Source organism: Lonchura striata, chromosome 4 (genome assembly GCF_050655825.1).
Source record: "Lonchura striata isolate lonStrDom1 chromosome 4, ASM5065582v1, whole genome shotgun sequence".
Taxonomy (NCBI): Eukaryota; Metazoa; Chordata; class Aves; order Passeriformes; family Estrildidae; genus Lonchura; species Lonchura striata.
In genome coordinates, this window is record NC_140706.1 from 60,621,493 (window position 1) to 60,647,040 (window position 25,548).

Below are 25,548 nucleotides of genomic sequence, written 5' to 3' on the forward strand. Positions count from 1 at the left end.
ATCTTGCCTTCTAACCTCCCGCTGTCAAGATATTTCCACAAAAAATGTAACAAATAAAACTAACAGCTCCTTTTTCCTTGACTGCCAGAGTAATGTAGGGGACTACTCTACACAACCAAGCTCCTTCTGCTCTTTGAACAAGCACAACTGCACAGCTTCTGCTGAGACTGCCTTTCTACCACATAATTTGCTCACACTAACTAAAGGAACAACAAGAAAAAACACAACCACACCTTTGATTTTAACTACATTAAAAATTGTTTATCTTGATAAGTTACTGGAATCATCAAAAGCTTTTCAATTTAATGCACAAAAAGGGAAATAAAATGTTTCAGTAATTCAACACAAAGTGCTAACATTTCCCCCGACCTCTGAAGTGCTGTTTTATTGTTTGGGTGGGTTTTTTAAGTCTGCTATCACTGGATGGGATTATAGAGATGCAGAAATAGAAAGTGTTGATCATGAAGAAAATTTTCATGTTGTAACATGACCAAAGTTCTCATTTGCCATCAGTTTTGCCTGATTATGTTTAATATTAGTTATATTTAAAGCCAATAAGTTGAAAATATTCGGAGTTGTTCTAATCCTTTACTGAAAAACTATTCAAGTTCAATGAATTAATTTTCAATTGATGACAAGTAGCAGCATTCTGAGGACTTTTTTTCCCCAAGTTCGTTAAGTATTTCCAGACAGTTAATGGGCTTTTGTTTAAAAAAAAAAAAAAAAAAAAAAAAATTTAAACGCTCACCCACAAAAGAATAAAACATATAACAGAAGTAAAAATGTGACCTAAAGGATAAATAATTTTATCTTGTTTTCTTTTTATCAAAATTGAATTTAAAACCATTCTGTTTATTAAAGACATATAGCAAGTCATAAAACAAACATCTTAACAGTCTTAACAGAATTGATGTGCACAATTCAGTTTTATTAAGTATGAATTTAAAATATGTATTTCCGTTTAGCTTGATATTCCCTTTAGACCAACACCTTCAACACTCATACACAATATTTAAGTTGCCCAAAAGCAATCAACACGGACTTTGTAAAGACTAACAAAAATACATTGTAAAACAGTCTGAAATATTCTTAAATGTTGAAAAAAAATCAAATAAAAAACAAAGGATGTGTTCAATGGAATCTAAGCAAGTTGCTGGAAGTACCGAAAGGCAGAGATTCAGTACACAGAGGTAGCTCAGTAAGGGTACTTGCAGTGTTCTGATTATTTAGCGTTGACACAACTGCAGTCAGCTACTGTCTGCTTGAACTTCTGCTATGTATTTTAAAATACAAGGGAACACTGCCTCTGGGCCTGTTGTCTCACCATTCAAAACCAACAGAAAGAGTCATTGATTTCAGTGGGATTGGGATCAAATATCTGGATTTTTTTCTCTGGAAATTCAGGTTTATGGAATCAGAACATAAAGAAACTGTCCTGAGTCTGGATGCTGTCCCCTGTTATAAGTGGGGATTTTAAACCCGGAGGAATTTTTTCCCATATGGAACCAGTTACCACTTAGAATGCTTAAGGAAGTGGAACCTTGAATTTGGCCCAGAACTCTCCAGTTCCTAGCAGGTCTGTTGGTGGATCTGCCTGTGCTATCTAGGGGTGCATTGATCTGCCCAGTGGGAAGAGAGCAGAGCCCTGGGGACATGGGCAGTGCACAGTGTCCCTCAGCCCTCTTGCCTACTCAGCAGGGAGAGCTTGATCCCCCTTCCAGGGAGGGAAAGAATTCATCATGTGCCACCTCCCATAACTTTGTCACATGGTCCTTTTATTGGTGTGCCAGTTCTGAACAGGGTGATGCTGTCAGCTCCCCACAGTTTCTCATACAGATGGCAACAGGGAGTGGCCATCAGATAAAGCACCGAGCGTTGGTACCAGATTACTTTTTTCCTGTTGCTCACAGGACTGGAAGTAACAGACTAGGTAAACCAAGCACATTATTTTGTTTTTTAGTAAGGCAAAAGGATATTAATTTCACATGCCTGTTGTCACATAGAACATCTCCAGTGTGTGTAAAGACTTACAGCCTTATCAGAGCTCTGATAATCTACATTTGCTACAGACTTGCTCCAAGGTGTTTGCACTCAGCTATACCTTTAGCTGCAATGTTAACCATGACACACATGGCAGCTCTGCATTTATATCGATTCCACATTGACCTATTCCTTTCCTTACTTCATATTTTAATGCACAATTGCCAGTACAGTTTTTGCAGATGGGCACACGCCTCAGTCTGGACTACAGCATGTTTCTGAAATCTTCATCTTTCAGACAAGATGTAGTGCTAGCTGCATGTTTAAATATGTGCCTGCATTCCTCTCTCTTCAACACCTAGAAACAGTATTTTGTATTCTTTTTTACCTAAGTTTATTAGAAAGAGTAATATTATTTTTTTAAAAATTGTGATTGATTGCCAAATGAGCTAAGATAGCGTTTCTGTTACTATAAGGATCCTTTTAATTAGCAAAAAAAAAAAATTGTCAACTTTCTTGTCCTCATGAGCTACTATTCATTACCAATGTAGCAATAGAGAAAACATAGCTTGTCTTACTACAATAAAGGCTCTGTTTCCGCATCCTAAATTCTCTGTGCATGTCTCTGTGCATTGCACAGGGGGAAGGAAAAGAAAAAAAGAATACCAAAAATTTGTGTTCTTCAGGGGTAAATGATAAAAAGATCTCCTAGCTGCAAACACAAATACTTCACTCATAACCCAAACACCAGACCATTTCTTTTGAAGAAGCTTATGAGGCATTTAAGATATACAATGGCACAATATCATACAATGGAATTGAAAGAATTTTCTTGAGATACCATTAACTTTGAAGGAATGTCTAGACAACTGTGTCAACAAATGCAAATAATTCATGCTTTTCAGCTTCTATCCATTGGATGGCCCCATGCTGAGTATACACAAACTCAGAAGAAAAAGGCATGTCACAGTCATATGACTAGGGAGTGTAACAGAGTCACACAGAAATTCAAGTCAATCTCAGAAAAAAAACCTTCAGAAAGCTCTTCCCCAAGAGAAGAGCTAGTAAGCCAGCAGTGGGATAGGCTCCTGGTCATTTTGGCTAGTTTAAAACAGAGACTTGCTGCTGGTACGCCCTGGCTTCAAAGCAGGGGCAACGGAAGAACCAGCTGTCAGTCATGACCATTCACTTTGTTAGAAAAATAAACTAAAGGACTCCAAAATACTGTACAACCTCTTGCAGCAACCAACAAAGTGGCTTCTGAAAACAATGCTTTTGCCAAAAATGCATCTGTAAGGCACTTAACAGGTATCTTTTAATATATATATATATATAGATATATATAAAAAAATAAAATATGCACTAAAGCAACATTCACAAAACCCAGCTGTGTCAATTGTCCATGTGTACAGTATAGTACATATATACATTCACTGTGACACAGGCCATCTCCACAATTATACCTTCACGGGTGCTTTGGGCTGCCTGGTTAGTTTCAGTGCCTGTGAACAGGAAACAAAAACAGTCACTTTTTCATGCCCTTAAAAGACAAGCAACAGCGCAAGGTAAGAGTCTCATTTATAAAGGGCAAGGAAACACTGTGTGTACTTCTGAGTGGCTGCGAGAGGAGTCAGCGTGCAGCAGCCAGGCTGTGGGATCCGAGATGATCTTTGCGTCTCCCATAGCCCATCACAACCTCCTCTTACACTGAGAGCCTTAACAGAGGAACCACAAGGACTGTGACTACAGTGCCAGTGAAGGAAGCAGAGATGAGTCTCAGATGCCTTTTACAAAGTGACCATTTGGACCCCAGTCAAACCACTCGTGGCACAGATAGAAGAGCTTCAGACACACTTAAGGAAAGACAGTGAAGAAAATTTGTGCCAACACCTTTGTGTCCCTGGCTTCCTTCCACATGGCTCAAAGCCTGCTCAGAGGATAATCACTGCTGCAGTAGTGGATGTCATGCACATTTGATGTTTATACCTTCCTTTCTGAGAAGAGGTATGAAATAGGCAAAGTCCATCAGTCCAGAGGTGATCTTATGGTGGGGGACACCTGACATCTTTGTAGCTCCATTGCTGCCGAGGAAGAAAGAAACCCCCTTCCTTTTTGATGGCAGGGTCCAGCTCTGTATTCCTCACAGGGCTGGCCAATTATGGGAGCTGAGCTATTTATTTAGTGTGTGACAGAGGTTCAGCTCAGTGCTCATGCTTCCAGTTTGGCAGGAAGCAGCCTCTCTAAGTAAGGAGAGAAACGTGATAGGCTCAGAAAGCATTAGGTTTTCAGCTGCTGCTGTACAGCAGCATGAGCACTGGGAAGGATAATGGCTCTTGGTATGCTCAGCAGCAAAAAAAGCTCTATGACTTCTTAGGTGGGATAAATTGGCCCAGGTGAGAGGAATTTAGACAAATTAGCAAATTCCTTAAATTTGGAACCTCTATTTTTCTGAAGGAAGTCTTCTGGGTGAAGAGCCCTGACAGACTGGCATTTGCCTGAATTCTTGTTTCCAGCAGGTTGGCTAAACAAGCAATTTTCAGTCTGAGAGATGCCTGATGGGGCTTCATATTGTAGATATTAACCTTTAATATTGTACACTTAAAGCTTGTAAGCACTGTTTGAAAATCACTCCAGCACAAATGTAAACCCTTAAAAAACCCCTAAACCTTTAAAAATAAATGGGATATGTTCCCCTCAGAAACACCAGCATTTAACAATTGTTAAATCCAACCCTTTGAGATTAGTCTTTTGGATATTATTCAGCAAGAGACTTTGGAGAGAGAGACATCATTCCACACTTTGTTTGGGGAAACAATTTTTTAACTTTGTAGTTTGGCAGATTCTGCTACCATATTTACAAAGTAGAAATACCTTAGTGTAGATGAACCTCTAAATATTTAAATTCAATTTCATACAACCCGATCACATGTACTATCATAATTAAGTAAGAATGTCACTGCAGTTGAGTACTGTGACTGGATAACTGCCTCCCCCTGCAAGAGAGATGCCAAAATGAAGCCAAGGTGTTTGTAGAAAATAAACATCAAGGGTGATGATGACATGTTTATTTTCAAAGCAGGAGACCATTATCCAGTCACAACATTCACTTCTATTATACTTATTGCAACTGTACCAGACCCAACCTCATTGATTTTTTTCAAAGAGTAATTAAAATAACATTTGTGAATAATACAGAAGACCAACTGAAGAAACTGCAGCAACAGAACAACAATCCCCCAAAGTGGTTCTACAGTGGCATTACAGTCTGCTTAGCACAGGAGGTTTATTTGATGCTTAATGAATAAGAAACTAGTGCTGGTGAACTGTAAATCTCTCCAGTACTGGTTGATTTTTCTGATGCTCTGTTTAAAAGCTGTTTTAATTTGCAGCAGTTGACAGCAGCCCCTAAAGACCATTACTGCCCTGAGAATCAGGGAGGTCTGGATGAGCTCCAGCCCCACCCCTGAGATGATGAAGAGAAGTCACCATTGCAGGGATTGTTCTGTCACAAGCAGCATAAACTTTAGGCTGTCTTTTACAGGAATAGCATGGAATTTTCTTTATACCACCTGTAAAGTCTCCTGATAATTTCTGATTAAAAGAAAAAACATGATTTTCAGACTGATGGATAATTGCCCCTGGATTTTCAGATTTTCATTTTCAGATACTCAGACCAGTATATATTAATCAGGTCTGATTTCTGAACACAGTTTCTGAAAACTGAGAGTTCCCCTGCTTTTTACAGTTCAGATAACACATGAAAATAACTGATTTGAGGAATTTTAGCATTCAAGATAGCGAGGTTACTTTAGTGGTGTGAAGCTGTAAAATGACAGCCACTGGGGTTTTGCTGAAAATTGGAAATATGAGTGTTAGCAATAAAATTTCTCCACTGCTAAGTAGAGAATGCAGGGTGCTGATGGAGCTGGGCTGCCAAAGGTTGCTTCAGTTGCTGCAGCTTCTTGATCTTTTATTATCTCAGAACATTAAAAGACAGCATTAAATTCGACTTCGTGGACTAGCTTTTTGCAGGGTGGTTATTCTGAGAACCTGACTAAAACCACTGCAATCATTTCACATAGATCACAGAATGGCTGTCAGATGTCAATACCTTCAATTTATACTGAAATAAGCATAGTTTGAATCAGTGATGTTGATCCCAAATCCTCTAGGTTATAGTCTATAATCCTACAAGTTATCATGCCTTAATTTTGGCATGAAATGGGATAACCTAGACTGCTGTAGACTTCTTGCTACTGTAAATGGTGACAGAAGTGTTGGAGGGAAGGGGAAAAGAAGTTTTCATCCTGCTTCAATCCAGTTCAGAAAGTGTCCTTATTTTACCTCATTTCCCCAGATCCCATGCCAGCCAACATATCTTTGTCACTTCTCCATAAAGGAGCTCCAAAGCTGTGATTATTAGTCAGCTAATGGATGGAGACATTCTTATGGGGCATATTCTGAATTCATAATTTGAATGAATTTGTAACTTGAATTAACTGTAGAGGTCTAATTTCATGCTTTAAACTTTTCCAGAGTCTTTTCAATCCCCTTTTCAAGTGGGATAAAGTTCTGCACTTTTGATACTGCTGTGATTATCACTATTATAGAGGAAGCAAGGAAATAGAAAAATCCCAACCACAGAAGGAACCCCAGGAGTTTAGGACATGTGTTTAGGTATTTTTCCCTCACAGTAAACTTGCCATTATAAATCAAATCCAGCAATCCTTACCTTTTGCCTAGAAACCATCCAGGATTTTATCGTTGGTACCAACAGACTGCCAAGAAGGATCTGAGCAGGATGATAGATGAGCAAAGGGACAGAAATTAAGGACAGGTGTTCATAACCTGCAAATACTATCTTCAGCATGGGAATCCCTGCAGGCAGAAAAACAGGACACAGACTCTCACCTCAGACTTTGAGCTCCAGATAAAAGCAAAACATTTTATGTTGCACTGACATTTAACAATAATTAAAAAAAAAAAAGAAATCCCAAAAAATCCCAAAATGAACTGAAATGTTTTATATATTCAAAATCCAACCCAAATGAGCAAGAACACGAATACAAAAAATACATGGCAGAGAAAGTTCTGTGGCAGAAAGGGTGGAGTAGGGAATGCCATAAAAGATCTTTTCTAATTATGCAAATATTGCAGTAAATAAAAACTGCTGCTGAAGACTTGATATACAATACATTCTGCTATAGCACGGCTGTTCAGTTGCTGACCATAGTTCTGTACTGCTTCTTTACTACTTCCTCTCACTGGGCTGTTCTGTATTTGCATGATTATTCTCCATCCAACCTGCCTAACTCCTGCTTGTAATCTTTGCAACTTTTCTTTGGTCTGTTCTCCACTGGAGGAGGGTCATGTTTTGCTTGTGCATTCCCTCCAGTTGGTGAGCATCCAAATGAGAGCCTTCCCTGCTTTGGCTGGCCCATGAGACAGAAAAGGTTTAGTCAGCTGGGTGAGCAGTATGAAGTGATCCTGCCCACAAAAGAAATAAGCAGCAGCTGGAGTACAGAAGTTGCTAGATGCTGCAAGAAGTGAGTGCTAAGACCTAGAGATGGGCAATTTTTGCCAAGAGCTGGAACTTGCGCTCAGCAGAGCTAATTCTATCAGACACCTCCATGCACGATCTTCCTGCTTGATGATGTGATATGTACAAACAAGTTTTATTCACTTCTGCAGTAATGAAAACAATTATGCCTACTTTGAGCATATTACTGTTCAAAATTATCTGTTTAAATCTTGGAACTTTGCAAGCATGCTCCACAAAGTGCAGGTGTGTACAAAACCTGCAACCAGTTCTGTCCTGCCTGACCAGATATTTGAACAGCTGCCAACAAGAGCAGCTGTGATTCCTCAGGAGCCTCCTGAGAATGCACCTTATTTTCTCTTTCATCTTAAATGTCACTCTAGGAGTCCTCTGCCAGCACCAACCTTGAAGTGAAGCAGACTACACACGGTTTTCACAGAGGTCATCTGAGTGTCTCATTGGAAGGGACCTCAAAGACCATCTTGTTCCAGCCCCCTGCCACAGGGACACCTTCCACCAGACCAGGTTGCTCCAATCCCCATCCAGCCTGGCTCTGCCTTGTCTCCTTTCTCAGCAATGACAAAACATTGTGCCACATACCCTCCATTTCCCCAGGAGGAGATGCGTCAGATCAGCCAAAGCTGTCATATTTATGGAAACTTTTCTTTTTATTGTGGATAAACTCCCATTCTCAACACCATTTCAGGTTTCCTTTAATAACACTGACCACTCCCTTTGTGAGTAAACAGCTTATTTGTTGAATATTACTACTTCACCAGTGCCCCACTGTTGCTGACATGTGTCTGGGCCTGCTGAAATCTTCATGATGTTTCACAGTACCATTTTCTGTAATTATTATTATTATTAGCTTCATCACATTACACCACTAAAAATCTCATGCCTATGCTAGTAGCCTTTACCTATGTGTATGTTTGCAGGGATGGATTAAATCAAATAAAAAAAGGCTTGCATGCTTTATTTCAGAATTTTAACTGCCTTCAAAACAACATCATGGATCTATCACACAATTGCTTATTATTAACATTAATTTCTGGGGTTTGGGAATAAATAGAATGTAGATAGAAATTACACGGGCATTACTATTATATTAAGGCATGTAATTTACCTCAAATGCCCATCATACTGTTTTTATCAACAGATAAAGGTTTTATTGCCTGTTTCCACATCTCAAACTAGCCCTCATGGGTCCTTTTCTATTTTCTAATCACAGAAAAATATACTAGAGTCTCAAGCTATGAACATGCTGTATTTCTGTTTGTAAGACAGTACCTGGTGTTTTGGTAGTGCAATTTCATCCACAGATCCAAAAACATTTTAGAAAGCTGAAGAGGGCTCCTACAGAGAATCAGAAACACTACAGTGACTAGCCTAAGATCACACAGAAACTAATGGCAGAGACATGAACAGAATGCATCCAAAGTGACTGAGACATGCTTTAGATAACTGTATATTTTCTGAAAGAAATAAAAGAAATTACAGCTTAAAAGGTAAATTCTCTAGAGGAAAACTATTTCTGTAAACTAGGAAAAGAAAATTAAAGTTGTCAAATATAAATACAAAATACTATAATTAGTGTGACAATATAATTAGATCACTGGATAGAAAGAGGTTCTTAATTCACAGCTTGTTTAAATACATGTCACAACAACAGGTTCTTGGAAGCTACTAATGTGCAATTAAAGTTCGTATTATTTCCCAGGAAATGCTAACTGGTGAAAAGAAGAAATACTAATCATTTTTGCAGGTAAGGACTAGTCTAATGGAAAGAAAAGAAACCCAACCTTGTTGCCTTTTTATGCACTTCCTGATCTTTATAATTCCAAGTTTGCCAGTATGCAACTCTCTCGGAAAATATTTTGTGACAGAGATCCCCATAGTGTAGTCACAAATGCTTGTGTCAGTAACATTACCACAAAGCTGAACTAAACAGCATGAGTGTTATTTATTTTTAAAAATGCCATCTAAACTTTTTAGTAGCAATATGTAGTAGCTGCAAGCATCAGTATGACTGCCAATGTTTTCCAAACATATAAAACCCATGCAAATAACTAATTAGGGAAAACATACTCTAATAGTTACTTCTACCTCTTTTAAAATGAAACACAAAAACAACTACATTTTTCTCAGATATATATATATATATATACATATATATATACATATATAAAAATATAAATATAATAACACTTGGGAGAAAAACAAACACTGAAGGCTCATGCCATGAACACCCATTCATGCTGCTGTGGTTTATGGAGTGACAAGCTTCCAGCAATCTAGTTCAATTCTCTGCCAAAGACCCTCACTCACTAAATATCGTGCGACCTGAATAACACAGTTGTCTTCTGTGCTTTGGTGCTAAGTTGGTCAGCTTTGCTCAAAGTGGGGATTTAGCAAGATTCCCATCTTCCTCCAAAGATAGGAGTGGGATGAGACAGCAGCACCTCACCTGACTAGAACTACAGAGAGCTGCAGCAGAATGGAGAAAAACCAAAGATTGTTCCACAGGTATCCCTTCCAAACAAGATCATTGGTATTCCAAGATTTTTACCCCAAATTTCCCTCTTCTGCTTTGTCTGGGTATGTTTCTCTTACTGGTGTTCCCCCATGTTCCCATCTTCCTCCTTGCCCTTTGGCCCTGGTGTTCAGAGGCTGTTTTTCTATTTGTGTTTTCTCCCTTCCTCCTTTTCCCTCCTCCACTCCCATGCTTTCAGTCTCCAAGGGTTTGCTTCCCAAGACCTTTGATTCTACTCCTTGCAGCCATGTAAGTTTTGGGTACTTCCACTAAAATCACTCAGCTCCACTAAGGGCACCAACGTCACAGTCCCACTGCAGCTGAGAGAAGACAGGCCTGTAACAAGGAGCACGTTTCGGTTTTCTCCCTTTTTTGTGTCCTCACTCAGCTCTTTTTTTTTCCACATTAAGCCCTTTGCAAACCTGAGGAAAGCAAAGGAAACACTGTTTATCCTTGACCTTCAACAGCAGCAAGGAAGAGTGAGAGCGCTGCTCTTGCGGCACAGAAAGCCCTCTTTGCTCTCCATGGCTCCAGGGTGTTCCAGTTTGGCTCCAAGGCTGTAGGTTATCAGCCCTGGCCAAAGGCCACTGCTTCTCTAATAACCTGCTCAACTGAAAGCTACTTAATCCTTCCCCCAGTGTGCACCCAGTATAGCCTCCCACATCCTCCCCTTTCCCCTTTGCTACTTCCACATTTCCTAAAAGGCCCATGAAAACATTATGCTGCACTTCACCACATTTAGTTAACTGTAAAATGATAATAATAAAAAACCCTAAAAGATTTGAAGGCATTTTAAAGATAATTTAAATATAGGACTCTTTTCATCTAGCTATCACTGCAGTAATATAAATGAAGCAAATTAATTTTAATGCTCCAAGGTTCTGATTCTGTGTCACTGTCACTGACAGGATCCAACTAGACTTTATGAGATGGCATTTGACTTTATGGAAGTGAGCACTGTGCACGCATTTACAATTTTACAGGGACTTTAAGCTGTCATGCTGAAAAATGTTTATAAAACATTAATCAAAAAATGCCTCTTTAATACAATGCATTGTCTGAAAGATGTTAGAAGGCACATATTGTAAATGGATTCTTTTTCTGACTAAAGTAATTTCTACCAAAAGCCTTTCCCCACTGCTATACAAGTACACAGTGTGGAGAGATAAAGAGCACTTTCTCAGCACATTACTACCTGATCCAAACACTTGGGAAATCACTAATGTACAGCATGCCATATTTCCATGTCACACATGACACATTTGTCTAAAATTACCCAACAGAGTTTGACATTGCAGCATATTCCTTAGCAGAGCTTTCAACTGACATCTGCCAAGTAAGAACTTCAAGTAGGAGCTTTCTTCCTCTAACAAGCAAGTAAGAGTTTTCTTTTATCCTATACCCATGATGGAAATGATAAAACAATAAGTACTGGAAATCAGGGTTTTTTTTCCTATTTTAATATGTTTATTTTATGCTCACTGGCTGTGTAAGCTTCTCTTAAAGCACTGTTTCATCATTTGCTGTTTTCTATCACATTGTAATGGGTTCAGAGAACTTAATAGAACATTTTTATTACCACCAAAACACAGGCCATTATCTCTCACACCCAAAGCAGAGTTATTGCTAGTGCTCTACTGCCATACTTCACTGTATAGGTTTTTTCCCTTCCATGTCTTCATAGCAAACAATTTATCCTAAACCTTTATTGCTTACATTACTGAAACACATTCCGCATCACAAAAAGCTGCAGCATTTCTCCTCAGGAAAAGAGATTTGGGGCAAAACAGAGAGGTCATCCTAGGGCTATGGAACCATCAGGCATTCAGGAATCAGAATGCCAAAGAACCTTCACAAAGAGGCAGTGGAAATACTTGGAAGAAAAGTTTTAGCCTCTGAATTTTTACCTCTCCCTTGTACTTGTCAATGCATTTCAGAACGCTCAATTGCTACAATCTTCAAGTGCAATACACCAAATGAATCAAGTGCATGATGGTAGCTTCTCTGATGCTCTCCACACTACTCTCTTGCTGAAGGATCCTCTCAGGGATTGATGTGAAAGGAACATTATTGGTCAAACAGCTATTTCTTTTTTCATCTGAGAAAAGGTCTGTAAAGAGGGGCATATATTGTCCTGAATCTCTCCCAGGCTGCCAGAGCAGGGAGGGTCTGAATTTATACTGCAAAGACAGCGCCAAATGAGCACCTGAAATTTGGCTGCCAGGTTTCAGAACAGCTCTGCATGAAGCCCAGTGGCTGCGTGGTGGGAAGGGCTGGTAAGATTCAGCCAGTGCCCAATTTAGAGGATTAGGAAAGAGTTGTTCATGCAGAGAGCTGCCAGAACAGCAAGATACTGCTCATCTCACTTGAAAACTTTCTTAAGGGTTTCCCTGTTTCTTCCCAGGCAATTCATTGCTGTGATTAGTTTTGAGGAGACACCCTATGCCTGTCCTTATTGAAGCCAAACAAGGGATAGATGTTTCTTGCCCTTGTTCAGACTGTGCTATGACATACTGAGATTACAATAGAAAAAGATGCTTTTGACAAATTAACTGGATTCTTTTTCCTACATCCATGTCTTCTCCAAAGTACACCGTGAATTCAAGTTAAATGCTTTTCCCTACGGACCAATTTCTTTCAGGTATAGGAATAGCTAAATGATACCTGACAACCTCTAACAATGCAAATATTTGTTGGCTACTGAGTATTCCCATTCCAGCCAAAGAAAGAACATTCCAATGTAATATGAGATTACATTACATTGCAGGGAGAATTGTGCCCTTTTGCCCACATACATGCTGTATGAAGAAGACTCACACCTAAAATGTTCTCAGGGAAAAGAAAAGACAATTTTTTTTCAGTATGTTTTCATATTTAGGTCAGTGACAAGTGTAATGGAAAGCAAAAACCAGGCTCATGGAGTGGTACAAACAAACAGCTGAGTTGGAGATTACACAAGGGACTGTGTGATATTAAGAGACTCTGGAAGAACTGCAGTGGAAAAATACAAAATGGAGGCTGTCCTCGCTCAGTTTGGAGGCGTGGACCCTAATCTTCAAAAACATTTCCCTTTCTTTGGGAAAGAACAATCCCCTTGCATTACATTAAATGATTTACCTCTTTACGGGGCTGGAATTACTGGGAAGGTTCTGCCCTTAATCAGTGATGTGGCCATATACTTGCATAGAGTTCTGTTGGATGCAAGAATGTATGCTACAAGAGTTTTATATATATATATATATGCTATGTTATAAGATTGGTTTAATATTTAAGTAAAGGAGGAAGAGGAGGAGAAATTAATGGGAAAGAGAATCTTCCTTTTGCTGTAACTCTAACAAGAATTTAAAGAAGAAGAAAACCTAATATGCTTTGAATGTTTTTTCTCATTCCTTTTCTTTAGGTAACTGGCCCACTATACTCATATAGAAATCAGTAATTCAAGTGCAATGTAAGTGTAGTTACCAGGGAACAGCACATCTTGATACTATCAAAATTTTAAGGAAATAAAACTGCAAAAGCTGGGAGGAAGAGAAAGAAAGTACAGTTTGTCTGTTTCTGGGGCTTCAACGGGTGCATTCAGATTGGAAGCAATGTTTAATGAACAGCATAGGCAATCTTACCAGCTGCTAACAATGAAACATTTAACACCAACAACTGAAGACTGGTGCCTGAAACTCCACAACACCTCCACCTGGCTGGCAATATGGTGGTAGGAATTAGTTAACAGGGGATTCAGGAATAATTTGAACACTGTAAGTAATTTTTCATATTCCTTATTTGGCACAACAATGTGGATGTAGCAATGCTGTAAGCCCACACTCACTTCAGTGCTTTTTTCAGTGCTTGGATACCAGCCTCACTCTTCATACATACACCCCCTACTCAGAGCACAGGCAGCAAATTGATAACAAATTACAAATCAGCCATCAATAACTAAGCTACAAAGCTAAAACCACTAAAAATTATAACCCTTTTTAGAAGTTTAGTATACTTAATCTACTAATGAAAGGAATTTTGGACAAAGAGATGGACAAGCAACCTAAACCCACAAAGCTGAGATTTGATTAATTTTATTATTTCCTTGAACACTACTGCCCTTCCACACACAGCTGAGGCTAAGATTTCACAGTATTAAAGTTTTGATTATATAGATTTATCTACACATATTATTAAAAAATTAAAAACATGTTTTACAGTTTTTCTTACTATCTTTGTAAACACATGCAGGTAATGCTATGCTCCAACCTGTTTCATACTATCTTTTCATCAGATTTTTAAAAAGCTTTTTCTCCACCTGTAATCTTGATGCAAAGGAAAACATGATACACAAATTCATTATAAATAATAAACCAGGAAAACACTTCATAAAGGAAAAACCTATAATTTTCCCTTTATTAATCTAATTTCTGTAGTCAAAAAAAGAATATATGAGGCTTGAAAATCTTACTGCTCCATTTGGGAAGGCATTTTGAGAAGACACCTCCCTACACCTAGAAATCCAATGGGATGCTGTCTCCTATTCTAAAACTCTGTGGATAGGGTTGCAGTGGTCATGGCAGAATTTAGAGCCGGATCCCTGCTCCAGGCTCCCAGACTCTCCTGCAACAGGAGATTTCCAGATTTTACTGCTGCTGTTGATTTCTCACATCTTTGCACCCACTGCTTTAGAAGTGTCTGGAGTCAGCAGCTCAGACTGGCTGCCAGAAGGTGCACTGAGAGAGCAAATGTAGATACAACTCTCTCAGGGAGACTCAACATCATCTTCAATAGTCACCAGCTTTACTATGGGTGACACTCGTCGCCTCTGCCAGCTTGAGGTAAAAAAAAACCCAACTTGAGTCATGTCCAAACATGGATCTTCCCAAGAGTAACCTGTCAGCTGTCTGCTGAATATAATGCCATTTCTTAAAGTAGATAAATTAACTTTAACTGTTTTAGGTGGAGAGGGAGAGCTCCTGTGTCATTATCATTTTACAGATGGATATGTGTGTTTACTTTTTTTTATTTCATTATAAAGAGGTATGAGCTTGCTGTCATTAAAAACCTGCAATCTGGTTTTTAGTGTCTGATCCAATTACGTGAGCTTCTGGAAAGACACACAACCAAATAAATAATTGGAGAGGTGCAACTCTGAAATGACAATTGTTATTCATCGATCTCTTTCTGCAAGTCGAGATTGAGAGATGTAAACTTCAAGTGAATGAGATCTCCTGGGAGAGATTCTTCAGTTCAAACACAGTAAACAACTGTTGTCCTCTGATGCACGTTTTAGTACTGCTGCAGGCAAACTTTCTAAATATTAATAAAAAACCTATACAGATGAAAAGGAAGCCCTGGGAGCTGAATTTCTTGCCACATTCTAGGTCTAATCAAAGAAACATATGTTTCAGGTCAGAAAGGAAAGGAGATTCCCTAATTTGATGTAGTATTTCCCCTTATAGAATCACAGAGAGGTCAAAATTGGCTAAATTGCAACAAATTAAATGTACTAGATTGTGACAGCTGTGATTAAAAAAATCAAGGGAGAGCCAGGCATTCTGTGCTCAAAAGCCACCATAACTCCCTGGGTTATGCCATTTTCTACTGTCAGACTGGCCTGCCAGCACATATCCCTCTGGAAAGTTCAGACCCAGGGATGCTTTGCTTAAAAGGAGGCAAACAAGGACCAGCCACATACGAGTAACAAGAGAAAACAAGATTGATGCTCTGGCAGAGACGATCCCAGTGACCACAGCCTACCCAAAACTGTCAGTCTGACTTCCTGTGCAGACAGTCCCCCCATGTGAGGGATTGTGTAAGTATTGCAGAAATGCTTTTGTGTGCAAGATAGTGATTGGTGTGTGCAAGCAGGAAACACTCACCCTATCTCTCCAGTTACAGAAATCTTATGTCTGTATTTCAGTTTGATAATATTTATATAGGTAAACATACCTATATAAAACCTTGTATTATATATATATATATATATATACAGATATACAAGGTTTTGCAGCTGTACTGGAAATAGGTAAGAGCATTCCCCAGGCATTTTTTGAGGTCTGCTGAGAGAGAAGACATAAGAGTTACTTGGTGATAACCTGACTGATAATACTGGTGGGTAAGAACCAAATGTTGGCTCTAGAAGACTGCCAGGCTAGAAGACTTGCCTGCCTACAAAAGAAAGATGCTAACATGAGAAAAGTACAGTAGGATCAAGATACTTCTGTTCCCCCCTGTCATGTCATGTAACACAAATCCCTTTATTCTTATTTTTCCAGAGACAGAGAGGAGAATCACAGAGCTGAAGAAAATGCCCAAACAATAACCTTATGTTCCTTCCAAGCAAATGCTGGGCAAAGACTGAAGTGACGAGAAAAAGATTTCACTGTATCAAAATTTAAAGAGGGTTCTAGCAGTCACTAAGCCCACTCCCGAGGGGTCTCAGAAGCAGAAATGGGAGAGTTGCTAACTCTCTGGGCAGCAGTGAGGGGCCCAGACACAGCCTTTACAAGACACATTCTTTGAAGCATTCTCCTCCCATCAGCTTCCTTTCTGCCCCGAGGGTCAGCACCCACCAGTTCCAAGCAGAGGAGCAGCTGGATCATTTTTACTTTACATCACCCTATCAGACACCTGGGGAAGCAATGAGACTAAAAGACTGTAAAAGATACAAATACAAATTCAAGCACTGCCAACACCAAGAGGTATGACAGGATGTAGTAATGTCTCCTGTCCAACACTCATGGGAAAATTCTGAAGGTAAAAAACAGCGTCAAAAGTCTTACTCTTGAAAACTTTCCGAGAGCAATTAACCAGGATTATTTTCTATATCTTTCTGTGAAAGGCAGGGGACCTTGATGAATAACTGCCTTAGAGGAAAGTTCTCTGCCAGGAGCAGAGAAAAACCACTATACTCCAAAAATACCAGAGAATAGCCTCAATACTCGCTTAGGGCAACACACATGATTTTGCCATCTTACCTTTCTATTACAGAATGATTAAGAGATGCCTCCTTTATTAAATCATCCACCTTTTATCTTAGCACAAGTTAGAACATTTTAGCATTTTTCTATTTAAAGGAGAAAGGAATTTATCATCCTACAATAAAAAGAGTCTACAATGGATTAGTACAGCATTTCAATATATTATTTATCCTGAAAAATCTTATAAGGTGATATCTGTAGAAAGCATGACAAAAAACTATAGATACTTGGCAGCAGATTGGAGCTATATGTCAGCATGATGCCCTCTGTCCCACTGTGCAGCTGGGCAGCTCGGGGGAAGGCACGGGCTGATTAATCCACAGCCTGGATGATCCCCTTGCAGACATTGCCCTCTGAATCCACTTGTGCACTACATCAGGCTTTTAAGAATTGTTCAAGTGCAGGCCATTGCTCAAGCACTTGAGCAGTAAGAGGCTAAGTATTTAAAAAATAAATTTGAATTAAATTAAAACAAGACAAAAGAAAGTTGGTGTTTTGGCTTTTATTTCTAGAATGAACTCTATTCTTGCCTGATTTTAGTTCTAGAATGAACTCTATTCTTGCCTGAAAGTTATTTGGTAGGCTAGAAACTTTGTATTATTTGAAAGGTTTCATGGTGACAGAACTGCTACGTTGCTGAATCCCAAATGAGGAAAAATACATCCTCCATCACAAACAATACCCCAATCTTATTAGGTAGGGCTATTTTTGCTGTTTTGTTTTACCAATCTGCTGTTCATCATACCTCTCGTATTAATATTTGCACTTGTGGTAGCCAAAATAGGTAACAGTACTTTGATTTTTGCTGATAAAATAATTTTACATAGTAAATACTAAGAATTAAAGCAAATATATGTGTTTTGACAATCCTGATTTTCCTTTCAGAGTTGTAACTTCTAACTAGCAATTCACACTGAAAAAAAAATAAATTAATGTTCTGTATTTGGCTGCAACATTCGTGTAAGTGTAAGCAACAACTGCAGTATTTTTTAAAATAAGCCACAGTGATAGCTTTGCACTTCCTTGAGGCCTCTTCTCTTCTCACTGAATGAACTCCAGGGAATGGCATCATGTCGGGCTTTCCAGATGGATTATGTGAAGCCATAGCTCAATGTCATTTTCAATAGCAAGGCTCATAATTAAAGGTCAAATAGTCACTTCATCTGCAATCAATCAATAGAAGAAGTACTAATACTAAGTACTAATCAATCAATGGCAAATGCACTAATAAAAGCCATGCATCAAATGTCTGCATATGTGTGCGCTCACATGTACCTTGCATATATGTGAGCAGGGAGAAGGAGAGAAAGGGAAAAATGTGGGGGTGAAAATGCCAGAGGCCATGGTGGATACTATATTAATCTTGGCTTCCTTGCAAGTTTATATTCTGCTTCACTCTTTAGGTGAAATGCAAATAAACATTGGTTTTTCTGCATGTGTGATGCCCTTTATTCAAAACCCCGCCGAAGCACGCACCTCTATGCAGAGGTATCGGCTTGTGCTCCCAGCTAAGGAACACAAAGGCAACCTGTGTAATTTGTCCTTACACAAACACACCCTGCACTCTGATCTTTGAGACAAAAAGTGTGTCAACTGTTCTGTCTACAAAATAAGACCCAGCATATGGGAGCAGCACTCATCTCTGTGCAGAGCAAGCACTTATTCATGGATGCAACAGTGGAAGTGGCAGTTGGCCTCATGAGCATGCACTGCATGGGAATTAGCTGGTTTCGTAATATGGTGTGGGAGAAAGTGACTTACAGAAGTCTTCTCATGCCTCTCCTATTACCACTTCTAAAGCTTTAAAGCTGTCGCTCTTCTCCCACTTTAGTTGATGCCATTCTCAGCTCCCCAGGGAATGGGCCAGACATACCTATTTGGAGTTTCACCTGCCAAGCTGAGAGAAATCAGTTTCAAAGTGAAAGAACAAGTGTTGGGGGGTCATTTATGCACTACCACTGGAATCTTGAAGACAAACAAAGCAGAGCTCCACAACAGATGTGAAATGAGAGCATGAGCCATGTTTGTGCTTTCAGGCATTGCAGTGACAGAGGGAGAAGGAATATAAGTGAGCAGAAGCTCTCTTGTTGCATGTTTATAATAAACACCTATGGACAAGCAGAAATGTGCCAGAACACCAAAAGAGTAAAGGCCAAAATGGCTGTGTTTATCTTGTTTTTGCTAAGACCAGGGTGGACAGGGAAAGATCTAAGTGTCATTCAGAAACAGCTAATCCTTAAAAATGAATTAGATCTACTCTGCTCCCACCTCCAGTGAAGGAAAAAATGCTGCTTGCTCTGGTTAACAGATCTGTTTGCATCATCAGCTCAGGCACAGGCCTCATCACACTCTGGGTTTGTAAAATCCAATAGTCCTTATTTTCATACACATTTGTTTCTATACAGCTCTATGTCATCTGGAACTGGTATTAACACCAAACAGAATAAAATATCAGTGGTCCCAAACTCAGCCAGCTGGAATCTGATACATAGCAGGCACACCTGGACGCCCATGGAGCAGGGGTACACACAAGACCAGCAGGTAATTTCGGGCATACTGAGGACAGGCTCCCAGGGGACTGCCAAAAGGAGCATTTCCCCATTCCTCTCCCAGGATGACTGGAAAGCAGTCTGCCCCAAAGCTGACAGACAGAACAGTCCACAGCTCAGAAACAGCCCCACAGTACCACGTTCTACTATCTGCGTGTTCGCTTCAACCGCACACTCAAACATGGGATATCTGGACTAAGGGAAAAAGTTATTTATGGCTGGGGAAAAGCTGCAGGAGTCCTTGAAGTCAAGGTGGCCAAAGTATTTTTGCCAGTGTACTTGGGCAAAGAGAGCTGCAGAATACAAAATCTGGCTCATAAGGTTATGCTAATACGAGCAGTAACTTGGAATTGGGAAAATGTGAGCCAAAAGGTCAAGGGAGCTAGGAACTTCAAACTAAGTTCTTCTAAAAAAGAAAATAACATAAAAAATTGAGAGTGTAGTAGCAGAAGAAAAGTGAACTGACTCAACTGTGTGCACAGGGTCAGGTCAAGACAGGCTGCATAAGGATGCTTGGTAGAGCTAGTAAAATAAATGAACAGTCCTCATTTTTTGGGGGGTGATGGCAAGCCCCTTTAGGACTTAAATATTTAAAAAGGCTTTGTGCTTATTTTCTTAGTGTCATGGCAAGCTGGCAGAAATATGAACAGAGCATATATAAGACTATTCTCTCTGGGGAGAGAAAGGGAAACTTGCACATTTGTGCTGTTAAACACAACCAGCTTCTCCAGCTTTTCTTCTGTAGTATCACAGTTGTGCCCTAAGTTCATATACACTTCCAAACAGAAAGCATAGCAGTGTGTTATGACTTATGTGTGCAGTTGCTTTCTACAAATACAAGAGAAACTGTCCTGAATACAAACCTTTATTAGTCTAAGCTCAGTGTCATAGAACATCTGGCTGAAAAAGACCAAAGTCATTTAATCTACATTCTGCTCCAAGGCAGGATCAACTCGAGCTATTTAATTCCCATCTGAGGCTTGTCTACAATGATAGGAGATTGAAGACATCAATAGGCAACATATTCCAAAGCTGAACTGTTTTACACTAGGACAGGTTTCCTTGATTTTCCCTGAAAAATGTGTTAGCTGAAATCATCATCACTGTTACAAAGTCCTTCCCTTTACAAAGTCCACTGTGACAGGGTTACTTTCTTCCTTCTTTGCATCGACCTTTTATGCATTTGGAGATCAGTGCAGTATTTCAGTTATATTCTCTCAACAATCCCAACTGCTCTAATCTACCTCTGGGGTCGCGTTTTTGAGGTCTATGATCATTCATGGCATTCTTTTCTCATTTCTTTCCCAATTAGCCCATATAATTTTTGAACTGTGGAGCCCAAAACATTGTGCAAATATCAAAAGCCACAATACTCTCAAGCCACACAACTTTTGCTGCCTCCCTGCAACCCACAGGACCCTGTGTGAAAGGAAGGTAGGTTAGTTTAGTATGCTATGTATTTGACAAAGCTATGGGGCTGTTACTCATCTCCTTGTTCTTCCTACACTGTTAAAATAATTTAATGACTAGATTCAGTAGTTTTCTACAAAATGAAGGTAAAACTCACTGATCTATAATTCCTCGTCCCCTCCTCATTTCCACTGTAAAAAGGGACATTTTGTTTGACTTTTCCTTGTCTTCCAGGAACTCCTCCACTTCACACAGACTTTCAAAGGCACTTGCTAACAGTCCTGCAGCACAGGCCTGGCTGAAGCAAAGAACCTGAGGTGAGTTTCGCTCTATCAAACTGACTTGGAAAACATCTAAGTCCCAACTTGTTCTTCCCCTGTTTCAGGCTGAGCTCTTACCTTTGTCATTGACACTAGCTGTGCTCCTCTTTCACAGTTACACTCTTGAAAAGAGTCAGATATTCAACCATATATGCTTTACCAAACATCTGTTTTTATAATCTGAAAACAGTCCAGTTGTATCCCTGACTGAACTTAATGGATGACCCAGCAGCAAATGGCTGTAAGAATTTCTGATTTAACAGTATTTTCTGCATATCCATCAGAATATTCTATTATCACTGTGGGGTCATAAGTGACAAATATCTCTACGATGTTTTGATAAATGAATGCCAAGAAATAAGGCTATCCAAAGTGCCTGCAGATTCATCACACACATTTTGCTTATATTAAGCAAAAGAGTATTGTCAATTTGTGATTTCTGAATACAATATATGTCCTTTGATTTTCACTGGTACATCCCAGCTTTTAGAGGTAAGATTTTACTGTCAAACTAGCCATCTCTTCAGAAACAAACCTGAAATTTTATCATCATTGGATTAGGCAACAGAGCAGAATAAGAACAGAAAGAAAAATACAGCTTTCCACAAATCAGGTGGTCTTACTCTACAACCACTAAAATCTCAGCTGAGAAAATTGTGTTCTCTGCCCTGTAGGAAGTATTAGTTTCATCTGTGCAAAAATATTATCCTACTTTTAGTATCATACTGGTAGCAGTACTTGTCACACTAAACCCAAAACCATTTAAGCAGAAAAACCAGCAACTAAACCAATTTTTTTTTTTTTCAACACAGCAAGACATGTTACTGTTGTTTTGCTCACAAGCTTATCTCCTGACTTACCCAGGGTGAGGGATTTGTGTGTGGAACAGAAAACAATAGCCACTGTGTCTGCTGGTGTGAAAGTAGAGTTATTCCTAAGAAACAAAAGAGTTTTAATAACCTGTGATAGCAAAAACCTTCTTAAAACAGCATCTATCAAAATTATTACTTTGAGGATCCATATACACATTCACATCACTTTGATCAGTCTACTGACAGAAATAATTCCAGCCATAAATGAACAGTAGTGTTTGACTTTTTTTTTTATAGCAGAATTGTTTCTCTGTTGTGGCAAGCTCTCTAATGAATACACTCCCATGTGAAGGATAGAAATTTTGAAGACATGGTGTGTAGAACATAACTTTATTTCAGCCAAGTTTATTTTGTCAAACATGCAAAAATATCATAGCAGGGGCCATTTGCCTCCACAAAATAAGAGAAAATGACCTATTATTTCTTTTTCTAGTATGGAGCAGTAACAAAATGCTCAGTTTGGACAATATATTGAATATACACTAAGGAGTTAGCTTCCACTTCAGAGAAAAACAACATCTAAGGGTTTAAACACTGGAGTGAGGCCAGGAGGGGTGGGAAAATTATTTATATATATATAGAGAGAGAGAGAGAGAGAAAGAGAGAGAGAGAGAGAGAGAGATGACTGGCCAATGGATCACTCTTTGCTCCAAATTAGGAGTAATTCTATGAGATTCTAAATATTCACCATACTAAACTGCTTAAGGTATTTCAGATTTCACAGTTGGGGCATATCTTCCCCCCAGGTTAAGTCAAGCAGTTCAGAAGTTACTTTAAAATGCCTTTTAGGCTAGGATATGATCTTGTCACAGACAAATTTTCTTGTGGCACCAAAAAAAAGCCTAAGTAGTTCTAAGACACTGTACCCTTCTTTGTGAGCCTCCCTTATGGATATTGTATAATTTATAAAAAGCATATGCTTGGATCTGCTGTATTGTGGCACTCCCCTTTCAACAGAGAGCTGCTAAAACAAATACTCCAGGAAGCCTAAGTGAGAGGGCAACTGTGGCTACTCCAGCCAGCATCAGTGATGCCCTGAGTCACTGGCTAACACCATTCTCACAGTACTACTTTTTGAGAATGAACAATTGTCCTTCCTGGTTGATACTTTAAAAAAGAAAAAAAAAGCTCTACCAAACATTAGTTCAGGACAGCTGTCTTTTAAGAATCACCATATAAATGCAGCAAATTTGACATATATAGAGAGGAGTGAATTGCCAGCACAGCAAATGTATCTGGAGATGTAAAAAGTCAAACTGAGTTCTTTCTCTCATATGTCATCAGCATGTCTGCAGGGCAAATTATACCTTCAGTGACATCTGTGCAAATCCATTTTTTTCAGTGGATGAGGTATAGCAGTGATTGATTGAGATTTAACAACTCTGTAATTAACACACATGAAAGGACAGAATTCAGGTCCTGCTCTCTCAGCCTATGAAACTCTAACAGAGCAAATGCAGTAAGGACAATTTGAAATACCAAAATGAGGTCACCCCTATTTAGAAACCTGCCTTTACACATTTGCATAAACTTTGTCACCCAAACCAAAGATATCACACAAAAGAATTATTCAAAGGTTGGGATTCAGCACATTCAATTACCTTGTGGAGAAGAGGAAAGTCAAAAACATGAAGCTCATCTGAATGGAAAATACTGAAAGAGAAACAAGCTAAAATTAAACCACAATTGTAATTACTGTGTCCATGCCTTTTGTTCCCGTACTGCAGGTCAGAAAGGAGGCTGGATCAAGCCTATCCAGAGAAACCCACTGACAGACAACCTTTAAAGACTGCCTGGAAGAACAACACAGATCATTATATCCAGGGAAGCCAGAATTAATGTTATGGCTGCACAAGTTCCTCCTGGGGTAGATCCTCTGAATCAAGTATTTCTTGACACAGTGAATGGCAGGAAATAGTGCATGTGCTGCACATCTCTTTGCACAAGTTCTGATTGTTGGGTTGACAACATAAAATGTGTCAGACATGCTCTGGTTGCTGGGCATTTAGACTTGCTGTTTTACAGGAGAAAGCACAGTGTGTAAGGATGATCCAAATAAATATTCCCAGCCCTGGTTATATTAACCATGATCATTCATGGGGAGAGAAAGAGAAGAACATCATAGATGTTTGAATTCTCTGAGACAAAGGCTAATTCGTGGGCTGGGCAGTGTGTGTCAGACATTTCCTTCAAGCTCAGTCAGCTCTGTAAGTGCAGGTAGTTGTGAGCAGCCCAAGGGGAGCTCTTCTCTCTGCCAGTTCTGCTGACACCCACAGGGGCTCTGGGGGGCACAGAGCCCATCCTTGGACTGCAGACATACAAGGAGGAGTCAGTGGCTTCCATGAGTAGCTGCAGAGACCAAGCAACAGCCCTGAGCATGAGGAATCCCTACAGGGCTGAAAGAGAGACCCTGTGACCTGAACAGGCTTTTTGGGTTTTTTTTTGAGTTTGTGTGTTTTGGGGAAAAGGCTTTTATTTGCAGCAGAATCTGGGGTGGGTCCTCTCCCTACTCCTTGCAAAATTTGTGAATGCAGTAAGGCTGACATGCCTCATAGGGCAGTGCAAGTAAAGACAATGTTTTTGATTTTGACCCCAGTTTATAACTGGGAAACATGGCAGGGATATTAGCTATTATCAGTGACATTTTCTATTCTCCTACATACATTTCCTAGCATGTATAAATGTCACATCAGCATGCACTTCATTCCTCCTTCATGAACTAAAGAAGCAATCCATTGTTCCTGAATTATAATTTTTCTCCAACTAAGTATATTAATTTAATATGCACAGGAAAAAACAGTCCCTTATTACACATAATTCTGTAAAGCAATAAACATGTGTTGCTACCAATTCTTCCTTGTGAATATTTGGCTGTGGCTAGAATATTAGCATAAAAATTACATAAAAACATTAATCAGCAGAATAACAAACTCAGTTTCACCTCAAACTTCTCATGCTAATTTCCCTTCCTGGTGTAATACAATACACGCATCCAGCTGACACATCCAATGGTGATACAGAAACTTCTTCTGGAATACAACATGTATTCCAGAAAAGAACCTCAAACAATTGTCTAATATGTTCCAAGTAGTTCCAATGCTTATGTTAATGTTCTTACTAAGAAATTCCAGCTATACACACTGTCAATGCAGATATGATTTTCAGTGTATTCCACAGCAAATGGTACATTTCATTCCACATGGCACACATACAGAGTTGTCTTGAAGAGAAATAAAGGCCATGCAAGGCAAGAGAAGCAAACACTATACATCAACAGTTCTAGGAAGAACATGTCTTCTTTAAATAAAAAAAAAAACTTTTTTTGGTTTTTTCAAAGTAGGGTCAGCAGAGTACCATAAAATTACTTCATTCTGAGTTTCTCT

General features: G+C 39.2%; 1 protein-coding gene across 8 annotated transcripts in view; it reads right to left on the minus strand.

The window, feature by feature from the left end:
• The window catches only part of SLC10A7 (solute carrier family 10 member 7), a 160,877-nt gene that overhangs the window by 22,015 nt on the left and 113,314 nt on the right, over nt 1-25,548 (minus strand). For 3 of the 8 annotated variants that reach the window (XM_085579252.1, XM_085579251.1, XM_085579255.1), the window contains 4 exons: nt 23,767-23,818; nt 22,154-22,227; nt 6,713-6,858; nt 3,444-3,482 (listed from right to left, as the gene is read on the minus strand). In XM_085579252.1, the coding sequence (XP_085435378.1) occupies nt 3,444-3,482; nt 6,713-6,858; nt 22,154-22,227; nt 23,767-23,818 (311 nt within the window). Of the gene's footprint in view, nt 1-907; nt 3,483-6,712; nt 6,859-8,809; nt 8,876-16,419; nt 21,272-22,153; nt 22,228-23,766; nt 23,819-25,548 lie in introns of those variants that run through there. The other 5 variants (XM_021549314.3, XR_014955202.1, XM_085579253.1 and 2 more) reach the window with 5 other exon arrangements.